Raw genomic sequence first — 12,283 nt, forward strand, 5'->3', positions numbered from 1 at the left:
ATCCTCCTGCCTCAGCCTCTTGATCCTCTGGGAATATAGGCATGTACTACTATGCCTGCCCAGTATACATTTTGGATTAAAAAAAGAATAATGTAATAAAGGGTGGCAATATTTTTAGTCAATAGGAGACTGTTTTTAGTTAACAGAAGAGTATATGCTGCTCACAAGTGTAGCAGTTGAAATAGTGATGGGTACATGGGAAAATGTACTCCATAGTTTAAAAAGGAAAGAGAGAACCAATGCAGAATTGTTCTTCCTTTCTGTATTTTTGTTCTCCAAGGGCTTCCTAAATTAAGCCATGGGCTTTTGTTGAGAAAGTGATGAGGTGGTAAAAGTTTGGCTAATAATAAAGACAGACTTGAAGAGGTGGTTAACAGGGAAACCACTGCCACCAGCTGCAAAAGAGACATGGTAAGGCCTGGCATGGTGGCACATGCCTGTAATTCTAGTGACTTGGGAAGCTGAGGCAGGAGAATCAAAAAATTTTGAGGTCAGCCTCAACAACTTAGTGAGACGCTGTATCAAAATAAAAATAAATAAATAAAAAGGCCTGGGGATGTATCTCAGTGGTAAAGCATCCCCAGTACCAACCAACCAACCAAAGACTAAGACATGGTGAAGGCTCTGTGTCATACCTCCTATCAATGACAAATAAGGATACGGAATAAGCAAAACTTACAGATAGAAGGAATGCTGGTAAAAGATAAGTATCAGGGCCCAAGTCCTTTCATAGTTTTTGTGGTAATAAATTCATGACTGTTCCTCAGACCAAACTCAATATTAGAACCACAGAACAGCAATGAATTAGGATCACAAAGCAGTGGAGAAAAAGAGCTTTTTGGAATGCTACCAGCTGAAAACAGATAATGGTTAGGGACTTTGATAATGCCAATGTTTTTCTTAAATGAGGTGGTGACCTTTTTGATGCTTATTTAAGAGCTAGAAATGTGTGAAGGACATATATTGTTAGTTTAAGTTCTTTGAAACTGGGGGCTTAAATCCCATGAACAAAAATGTTACAGTAGGGTGGAGGCAGGATGTGTTTATTTTTAAGTTCTGGGAGGATACTATCCTGGGGGGCAGTTTTACTGAAAGCTGGACATCATGTTAGGAAGTGAGAGACAAAGGAAAAGACATGCTGAAAAATGTTGGACAATATTTCTTAGTTCAAAATAATTAAAACAATGTTTCTAATTACTGTCTCTCAAGATTTTCCAAAAACTTAGTGGGAATAAGTATTTGAATCTTTGATTAAGTGAGTATATTCAGGTAAAAAGTGCTTGTTTGTAGTCATCTCTTTCTACTAATCTGCAAATCATTTGAGATGTTTAAGTACATAAGGCAATGTTTTTAAATGAAAATTTGTATACTGAGATCTTTATATTATAAATTACACAGCAGAATTAGATTAATAGACAATATGAACATTATTTAAAGGAATTCAGTAGGCTTGAAGAGTTATGCAAATCAATAAATATGTCTAGCAAATGAATTACTACTCCAGAAACAAAAATACCTAATGAGAGTAATCCCATAGCAGAACTTAAGACAGTGTTAAGATTTTAGTGATTATGTTTATAATATACATAATGATTTTACTTTTCAATTATTGTTACAGTAATAATGCATTTAGAGCTTCATTTTAAGGTTAAGCCAACCCTCTTCTCCCATTTTTCTATTATCTGTTTATTTTATAATAAATTTTAAAAATCCAGTTTCCAAAATAGTGTTAGATTCTTAGAACATTGGAGACAGAAGGGATCATCTTTATTTTTACATACAATCCCTTATGGCCAGAGAAATTAACTTGGTCAAAATCATTTGGTAAGTTTTAGAGCTGGTTTTTAGAGCATCTTACTTGTCTAATACTATTTTCACAATAATAATAATGGTTTTAATCATAGCCATCTAGATCTTATTTCATTGTTTAGTATATTATTGATACATTAACTATATTTGAAATGATTTATTTCAGACATATAAAATAGGGGAGTTAAGGTTAAGATTAAGGTTGCTGAAAATTAAATTTACCTTCGAGTTTCCTGGCAGTTAAGGACAATGGAAATATCATGTGTCACAGAGTTATCACTTTGTGGTTGAAAATAAACTGACAAGACCCTCATGAATCTCTAGAGATCAATATATTCTTAAAATTAAATTCATAGTATATACAATTTAATTACCATGTACATGGTTTTATAAAAATTTTCTTTCTATGAGATAATTTTCTATTCTTTCTCAGTTGGTTATAACTTATTTTCAATTTGGAATTGATAATACATAAATAAGGAAAAACCAATTGGAAGAGTTACCTGAAAGCCACCTTCATTGAGAGCTCTGGCTCCATAGGCAATTCTTTTTCCACCTTCCAATGTTGGCTGAATGCTGGGATGGTGTTTCCACCTTTGGAATTCTCTGAATGGACTCAGGTATGGATTTTGATAGTCTAGACCAACCTTAAAATGTGTACATTTAAATTTGACTATTTATAAGCAAATAAATATGTTAAATTTCTCACATGCAAAGTATCTGTAGAAACGTATACAATAATGCAAATTTAAACAAGTGATTATAAAATCTGTGTGGAAAAGAAAGCATAGACAAAAGGTTACCATGTGTTTATAATCAGCAAAACTTAAAAAATTTGGAGCATATTAACAAATCACTGCTCTGGAAATAAAAGTCCAATATGAAAAATATCTATAGGTATCTCAGATTATGCTTTTACAAAAGGAGTTGTAATTATTTATTATTCATTTATCAATACCAACTCTAGGAGTCAACTAATAATCCACTACTACAGTACTACTAGGGCAAAAATGAAGAAAAAGGATGTAAACTACATTTAGAAAAAAAAGAATAAGGGATATAGGTTATATTTACAAGGCATTACTAAAGTGCTGGAATTACTAACTACACCGTTTTTCTTTGGTTAGATTAAATGAATCAATATCCAAAGGTGATGCACTGAACACTTGACCAGAGGTAAAAACACCTATATGCATAAATTTAACAATGTGTTATGTACAATCCTACCCATGACACCAAATGCAAAGTATAGAAACTCTTACTTCTCTTTTCCTTGAAATGTTCACGATGTAATTTACTGCAAAGATGTAGGTGGTCAAGAAAGAAGAAGCTACTTATATTTTTAAAAAGTTGTAGGTTCAAATCCAGTTTGATTTCATATTTGGTGGCAGCATGCCATAGTGGAAATGGGCTTTGAAGGCAGATAACTTCACGCATGAATCCTGCTTCCATCATTTGGTGTGCTTGGAAAAACCGTTTAACTTGTTTGGACTTCAGCTTTCTCATAAACTCTAAGGATATGCTTACTTCATAGGACTCTTGGGAAAGTTAGTAATATCAGTAAAGTGTCTAGCATGGTGCCTGGAATGTAGTAGCTGCTATTATTATATGTGTTTCTAAGTCCACTGATTTTTATGATAGTGATAAGCACTTTACATATTGGTAAAATTGAAAAACAAGATTTAAATGAAAAGCATTTTATATTTCCTGATTCAAAACGCTTGCTTTACAAAACTGATGATCCTATAATTCTACCAGATTTTTTCTGTAATGGGGATATAACTTACCACAAAACCAAGAGCTACGAGGGGTTCACCTTCATTTAAATGATAGAGGAAAGATCCTCCGTAAGTATGCCTGTCTAAGGGCCATCCAACTGTGTGATCCACTCTCCCAGGTTTCCACTTCTTTTCATCAATAATCCATAACTAAAAAACAAAAATTCAAAATGTTCCTACAGTATTAATTATAACAAAAACTATAATGTGCAACAAAAAACTACTTCATATATCAAAGAATTATATCAATTGTAGCATATTTATTTATTTATTTTTATGTGGTGCTAAGACTCGAACCCAGTGCCTCACACATGCTAGGCAAGCGCTCTACCACTGGGCCACAACCCCAGCCCAATTTGTAGCATGTTGAATCTGAGTAAAGAAATGAGTTGGAAAAATTATGAACCCTTTTGGGCTGGGGCTGTGGTTCAGTGGTAGAGCACTGGCCTGGCACACGTGAGGCCCTGGGTTCGATCCTCAGCACCACATAAAAATAAAGGTATTGTGTCCAACTACAACTAAAAAATAAATATTTAAAAAAATTATGAACGCTTTTTAAGACAGAGTTTCAAACTGGCCAAACTTTTGTGTGATTATAGAAAACACCAGTGAAAGGATGAGGGAAACTTCTGGGGTGCTGGTAATGTTCTCTGTTTCCACCTAGGTGACAAGTTATATGAATGTGTTTACTGTGTTAAAATTATTGGGGCTGCACACTTGAGATATGTTTATAATACATGAGCTATTCTCCATATTTTTTTGGACTTAGGATTTAATCTAGGGACGCTCAACCACTGAGTCATATCCCCAGCCCTTTTTGTGTTTTTTATTTAGAGACAGGGTCTGGCTCAGTTGCTTAGGGCCTCACTAAGCTGCTGAATGAAGCTGGCTTTGAACCTATAATCCTCCTGCCTCAGCCTCCTGAGCCACTGGGATTATAGCGTGTGCCATCCTGCCTGCTTCCTAATTAAATTTTAGACTGCAGATCAATATACTATGCCTGGTGTGTACTGTATAAATTTTAAATTATCTTCATGATACTTTTTTTTAGTACTGGTGATTGAACCCAGGGGTGCTCTACCACTGAGTAACACCCTAGCCTAAAAAAAAAAAAAAAAAAAAAAAATATATGAGAGAGAGAGAGAGAGAGAGAGAGAGAGAGAGAGAGAGAGAGAGAGTGTTGTAGTTGGACACAATACCTTTATTTTATTTATTTTTATGTGGTGCTGAGTATTGAACCCAAGGCCTCGCATGTGCTAGGCGAGTGCTCTACCACTGAGCCACCACCTCCCCCGCCATCTTTTTATTTTTTATTTTGAGATAGGGTCCTGAAGTTGCCAAAAGTTGGCTTCAGACTTTTGAAACTCCTGTCTCAGGCTCCCAAGTAGCTTGGATTATAGTTGTGCACTACTGTGCCTGGCTCACCTTACAATTTTGAATAAACACTTCTCTGTATAATGTGGCTATGCTACAACAGCATATGGATAACAGGTCTGATTCTACTAGGGCAGATGGTATTATTATGAAAAAAAATCAAGGTTTAAATATTTCCAAGACTCATTTGATCAACACTTGATAAAACAATTTCAAATGTAATAATTTAGATAATAATTTGATCAGTAGTATTTTCTAGCCCTTTGAAAACTATCCCAAATATTTTTAGTTTAATGAATGTTTCAAGTCAATGAAAAATACAAATAAATTTAATTGAAAATTAAGTTCTACATATCAAAATTAGAATTGTAAAAACAAATCAGGATACCTCCTTCAGTCCAATCCCATAGGTTTGGGGATCACAATTGGCCCTCAAATCAAATTTCTTGTATAGTTGCTTGGCTAGGTGTCCATGGCAACCCTCCGCAAAAACTGTGACTTTGGCATGTAGTTCTAGTCCCCGCTCAAATGTTGTCTAAAAAAGAAAATCATGTTAAATGACAATATAACATACACATTTCATTCAGTCTTAACTCAGGTATAGAAAAGACAATGCAAAAATATAATAGGAACAGAACTAAGGATACTGTTTATTATTATTATTTTTCTACTTAGTTGTACATGACAGCAGAATGCATTTCAATTCATGATACAGAAATGGAGTCCAACATTTCAATTCTCTGGTTGTACACAATGTAGAGATGCATCATTCATGCAATCATACATGTATGTAGGGTAATGATGTCTATCTCTTTCCTACCCCCATAACCCCTCCCTCCCCTCCCCTTTGCCCAATCCAAAGATCCTCCATTCTTCCCATGCACCCCCCACCCCTGCCCCCAGCACAGATCAGCATCTACTAATCAGAGAAAACACCCAGCCTTTAGTTTTTTGAGATTGGCTTACTTAGCTTATCCTAATATTCTCCAACTCCATACATTTACCTGCAAATGCCATAATTTTATTCAATTTTAATGCTGAGTAATATTCCATTGTGTATATACCACAGTTTATCCATTTATCTGTTGAGGGGCATCTAGGTTGCTTCCACAGTTTAGCTATTATGATTCAGCTGCTATAAACACTGATGTGGCTATGTTACTACAGTATGCTGATTTGGGTATAGACTGAGGAGTGGGATAGCTGGGTCAAATGGTGGTTCCATTCCAAGTTTTCTGTGGAATCTCCACACTGCTTTCACCAATTTGTAATCCCAGCAGCAATGTATGAGTACACCTTCCCCGCGCCCCCATATCCTCTCCAACACATTGCTTGTATTCTTGATAACTGCCAAAGAATACTGTTTTAAGTAGAATCTAATTTAAATTTTATATCTTGTGTCTTGTTTTTACAATAAAGGATGCTCATGCTAAAACAAAAATCCTCTACAAATGCATATAAAGTGGAAAGGTCATTTTCCAACTGTTCCAGATTTTCCAGTTTTACTACTAGCAGCAAAACCCACTTAAATAGCTTTCTTGTGAATCATTCCAGAAAATTACTATGAATACAAAATTATAGAGAGCTTATTTATATCCTTTTATAGGATCAGGTTAAATTCTTCAGTTGATTTTTTTTTCTTTTTTGCTGAACAATTTGTATGAAATGAAATGCTTTTTCCTACTATAAAATGAACTACAATGAGCATTTTTCTCTTGTAATATATTTTGCATTTATGTCTGATACATGGTAGATGCTCTATTAATAAAGTTTTTGAACAAAATAAAAATAGTCAGGAAAAATCTCTTAGAAATATATCTTAATGTTTTTCTATTCATATGTTTGCATGAATATGTGTGCACAGATATAGTCATACAATTAAGAGGTTTAAAATGACATAATTTACAATTATTTTCACATTATAAACTGATTTGCCTAAAGCAATATACATCAAATAAAGCACTTATCTTCAATATTTGAACAGATTCTCAAGTTTTCAACCAAATTCCAATAGTTGAACATTTAGGTTGTTTCAATGTTAATTACTGCTAGGATCAATACCCTAGGTTCTAAATATTTTCAGTCTCAGTGGTAAGAATTATTTAATCATTAACTTATTTTTGGTTACTTGAGTTTGAACATTTTTCATGTTTTTTGGTAACTTATTTTTCTTATGAAGTGTTTATTCAGGTGAAGTAAGAAAAGACAGACTGACTAGTGAATTGGCAAGCTAAGGTATATGACTCTTAACGAGTTGTTTCAGTAAAATGTCAGGGAGGAAAACCTGGGTTAAACACACTGGTAAAACAGAGGAAGCAGAGGAATCCTTGATTTTTTTTTCCACTTAAAAAACTTAGATTTTGAGTCCCAAACACTAAGAATCCATTACATTCTTCTATGTTCTTTTAGGTTAATGTTTTTTTCTCTATTTTTTTTAAAAATTTTTTATTGGTTGTTCAAAACATTACATAGTTCTTGATATATCATATTTCACACTTTGATTCAAGTGGGTTATGAACTCCCATTTTTACCCCGTATACAGATTGCAGAGTCACATCAGTTACACTTCCACTGATTTACATATTGCCATACTAGTGTCTGTTGTATTCTGCTGCCTTTCCTATCCTCTACTATCCCCCCTCCCCTCCCCTCCCCTTCCCTCCTCTCTCTCTACCCCCTCTACTGTAATTCATTTCTCCTCCTTGTATTATTTTTCCCTTTCCCCTCACTTCCTCTTGTATATAATTTTGTATAACCCTGAGGGTCTCCTTCCATTTCCAAGCAATTTCCCTTCTCTCTCTCTGTCCCTCCCACCTCTCATCCCTGTTTAATGTTAGTCATCTTCTCATGCTCTTCGTCCCTACTCTGTTTTTAGTTACTCTCCTTATATCAAAGAGGACATTTGGCATTTGTTTTTTAGGGATTGGCTAGCTTCACTTAGCATAATCTGCTCTAATGCCATCCATTTCCCTCCAAATTCTATAATTTTGTCATTTTTTAATGCAGAGTAATACTCCATTGTGTATAAATGCCACATTTTTTTTTATCCATTCGTCTATTGAAGGGCATCTAGGTTGCTTCCACAGTCTTGCTATTGTGAATTGTACTGCTATGAACATCGATGTAGCAGTGTCCCTATAGCATGCTGTTTTTAGGTCTTTAGGGAATAGACCCAGAAGGGGAATAGCTGGATCAAATGGTGGTTCCATTCCCAGCTTTCCAAGAAATCTCCATACTGCTTTCCAAATTGGTTGCACCAATTTGCAGTCCCACCAACAATGTACAAGTGTACCCTTTTCCCCACATCCTCGCCAGCACTTGTTGTTGTTTGACTTCTTAATGGCTGCCAATCTTACTGGAGTGAGATGATATCTTAGGGTGGTTTTGATTTGCATTTCTCTGACTGCTAGCGATGGTGAGCATTTTTTCATGTACTTGTTGATTGATTGTATGTCCTCCTCTGAGAAGTGTCTGTTTAGGTCCTTGGCCCATTTGTTGATTGGGTTATTTGTTATCTTATTGTCTAATTTTTTGAGTTCTTTGTATACTCTAGATATTAGGGCTCTATCTGAAGTGTGAGGAGTAAAAATTTGTTCCCATGATGTTGGCTCCCTATTTACCTCTCTTATTGTTTCTTTTGCTGAGAAAAAACTTTTAGTTTGAGCAAGTCCCATTTGTTGATTCTAGATATTAATTCTTGTGCTATGGGTGTCCTATTGAGGAATTTGGAGCCCGACCCCACAGTGTGTAGGTCGTAGCCAACTTTTTCTTCTATCAGATGCCTTGTCTCTGGTTTGATATCAAGCTCCTTGATCCATTTTGAGTTAACTTTTGTGCATGGCAAGAGAAAGGGATTCAGTTTCATTTTGTTGCATATGGATTTCCAGTTTTCCCAGCACCATTTGTTGAAGATGCTATCCTTCCTCCATTGCATGTTTTTAGCTCCTTTATCAAATATAAGATAGTTGTAGCTTTGTGGGTTGGTTTCTGTGTCCTCTATTCTGTACCATTGGTCCACCCGCCTGTTTTGGTACCAATACCATGCTGTTTTTGTTACTATTGCTCTGTAGTATAGTTTGAAGTCTGGTATCGCTATACCACCTGATTCACACTTCCTGCTTAGCATTGTTTTTGCTATTCTGGGTCTTTTATTTTTCCATATGAATTTCATGATTGCTTTCTCTATTTCTACAAGAAATGCCATTGGGATTTTGATTGGCATTGCATTAAACCTATAGAGAACTTTTGGTAATATCGCCATTTTGATGATGTTAGTTCTGCCTATCCATGAACAGGGTATATTTTTCCATCTTCTAAGATCTTCTTCAATTTCTCTCTTTAGGGTTCTGTAGTTTTCATTGTATAAGTCTTTTACCTCTTTTGTTAGGTTGATTCCCAAGTATTTTATTGTTTTTGAGGATATTGTGAATGGAGTGGTTGTCCTCATTTCCATTTCAGAGGGTTTGTCGCTGATATACAGGAATGCCTTTGATTTATGCGTGTTGATTTTATATCCTGCCACTTTGCTGAATTCATTTATTAGCTCTAATAGTTTCTTTGTAGACCCTTTTGGGTCTGCTAGGTATAGAATCATGTCATCTGCAAATAGTGATAATTTAAGTTCTTCTTTTCCTATTTTTATGCCTTTAATTTCTTTCGTCTAATTGCTCTGGCCAGTGTTTCGAGAACTATGTTGAACAGAAGTGGTGAGAGAGGGCATCCCTGTCTTGTTCCAGAATTTAGAGGGAATGCCTTCAATTTTTCTCCATTCAGAATGATGCTAGCCTGGGGCTTAGCGTAGATTGCTTTTACAATGTTGAGGTATGTTCCTGTTATCCCTATTTTTTCGAGAGTTTTGAACAAAAAGGGATGCTATACTTTGTCGAATGCTTTTTCCGCATCTATCGAGATGATCATATGGTTCTTATTTTTAAGTCTATTGATGTGGTGGATAACATTTATTGATTTCCGTATATTGAACCAGCCTTGCATCCCAGGGATGAATCCTACTTAATCATGGTGTACAATTTTTTTGATATGATTTTGTATCCGATTCGCCAGAATTTTATTGAGGATTTTTGCGTCTAGGTTCATTAGAGATATAGGTCTGTAGTTTTCTTTCTTTGAAGTATCTTTGTCTGGTTTAGGAATCAGTGTGATGTTGGCCTCGTAGAATGAATTTGGAAGTTCTCCCTCTTTTTCTATTTCCTGAAATAGCTTGAAAAGTATTGGTATTAGTTCCTCTTTAAAGGTTTTGTAAAACTCTGCTGTATACCCATCCGGTCCTGGGCTTTTCTTAGTTGGTAATCTTTTGATGGTTTCTTCTATTTCCTCAATTGATATTGGTCTGTTTAGGTTGTCTATATCCTCCTGTCTCAATCTGGGCAGATCATATGACTTAAGAAATTTATCGATGCCTTCACTATCTTCTATTTTATTGGAGTATAAGGATTCAAAATAATTTCTGATTATCTTCTGTATTTCTGAAGTGTCTGTTGTGATATTGCCTTTTTCATCCTGTATGCTAGTAATTTGAGTTCTCTCTCTTCTCTTCGTTAGCATGGCTAATGGTCTGTCGATCTTATTTATTTTTTCAAAGAACCAACTTTTAGTTTTATCAATTTTTTCAATTGTTTCTTTTGTTTCAATTTCATTAATTTCAGCTCTGATTTTAATTATTTCTTGCCTTCTACTTCTTTTGCTGTTATTTTGCTCTTCTTTTTCTAGGATTTTGAGATGAAGTATGAGATCATTTATTTGTTGGTTTTTTCTTTTTTTAAGGAATGAACTCCATGCAATGAATTTTCCTGTTAGAACTGCTTTCAATGTGTCCCATAGATTCCGATATGTTGTGTCTGTGTTTTCATTTATCTCTAAGAATTTTTTAATTTCCTCCTTAATGTCTTCTATAACCCATTGATCATTCAGTAACCTGTTGTTCATTCTCCAAGTGATGCATGATTTTTCCTTCCTTCTTTTATCGTTGATTTTCAGTTTCATTCCATTATGGTCAGATAAGATGCATGGTATTATGTCTACTCCTTTATATTGTCTAAGAGTTGCCCTGTGACATAATATATGATCTATTTTTGAGAAGGATCCATGTGCTGCTGAAAAAAAAGTGTAACTGCTTGATGTTGGGTGGTATATTCTATATATGTCAATTAAGTCTAGGTTGTTAATTGTGTTATTGAGTTCTATAGTTTCCTTATTCAACTTTTGTTTGGAAGATCTGTCCAGTGGTGAGAGAGGTGTGTTGAAGTCTCCCATGATTATTGTATGGTGGTCTATTAGACTCTTGAACTTGAGAAGAGTTTGTTTGATGAACATAGCTGCACCATTGTTTGGGGCATATATATTTATGATTGTTATGTCTTTTTGGTGTATGGTTCCCTTGAGCAGTATGTAGTGTCCCTCTTTATCCCTTTTGATTAACTTTGGCTTGAAATCTATTTTATTTGATATGAGTATGGACACTCCTGCTTGTTTCCGAAGTCCATATGAGTGATATGATTTTTCCCAACCTTTCACCTTCAGTCTATATATGTCTTTTTCTATCAAATGCGTCTCCTGTAGGCAGCATATTGTTGGGTCATGTTTTGTGATCCATTCTACTAGCCTGTGTCTCTTAATTGGTGAGTTTAAGCCATTAACATTTAGGGTTATTATTGAGATATGGGTTGTCCTTCCAGCCATATTTGTTTATTTATGTTACTGAATATGGTTTGTTTTCCTCTTTGATTATTTTCCCCCCTTTACTGTCCTACCTCCCACTGTTGGTTTTCATTGTTATTTTCCATTTCCTCTTCTTGTAATGTTTTGCTGAGGATTTTTTGGAGAGATGGTTTTCTAGCTGCAAATTCTTTTAACTTTTGTTTATCGTGGAAGGTTTTAATTTCATCTTCCATCTTGAAGCTCAATTTTGCTGGATACACAATTCTTGGTTGGAACCCATTTTCTTTCAGTGTTTGAAATATGTTATTCCAGGATCTTCTAGCTTTCAAAGTCTGTGTTGAGAGATCAGCTGTTATCCTGATTGGTTTACCCCTAAATGTAATCTGTTTCCTTTCTCTTGTAGCTTTTAAAATTCTCTCCTTATTCTGCATGTTGGGCATCTTCATTATAATGTGTCTAGGTGTGGATCTCTTATGATTATGCACATTCGGCGTCTTGTAGGCTTCTAGGATTTGGGATTCTGTCTCATTCTTCAAGTCTGGGAAGTTTTCTCGTATTATTTCATTGAATAGATTGTTTATTCCTTTCGTATGGACCTCCATGCCTTCCTGTATCCCAATGACTCTTAAGTTTGGTCTCTTTATGTT

The 12,283-nt window shown here is 35.1% G+C and overlaps 1 protein-coding gene across 1 annotated transcript in view; it reads right to left on the minus strand.

Moving 5' to 3' along the window:
* ETFDH (electron transfer flavoprotein dehydrogenase) overlaps window positions 1-12,283 on the minus strand; it is a 32,354-nt gene that overhangs the window by 6,034 nt on the left and 14,037 nt on the right. Inside the window, exons 7-9 of the mRNA XM_081303810.1 lie at window positions 5,350-5,496; window positions 3,597-3,737; window positions 2,313-2,456 (exon numbers count right to left, since the gene is read on the minus strand). Coding sequence (XP_081159936.1) covers window positions 2,313-2,456; window positions 3,597-3,737; window positions 5,350-5,496 — 432 coding nt within the window. The remainder of the gene's footprint in view (window positions 1-2,312; window positions 2,457-3,596; window positions 3,738-5,349; window positions 5,497-12,283) is intronic.

This window comes from Spermophilus citellus (genome assembly GCF_964194105.1).
Source record: "Spermophilus citellus genome assembly, chromosome: 8".
NCBI lineage: Eukaryota > Metazoa > Chordata > Mammalia > Rodentia > Sciuridae > Spermophilus > Spermophilus citellus.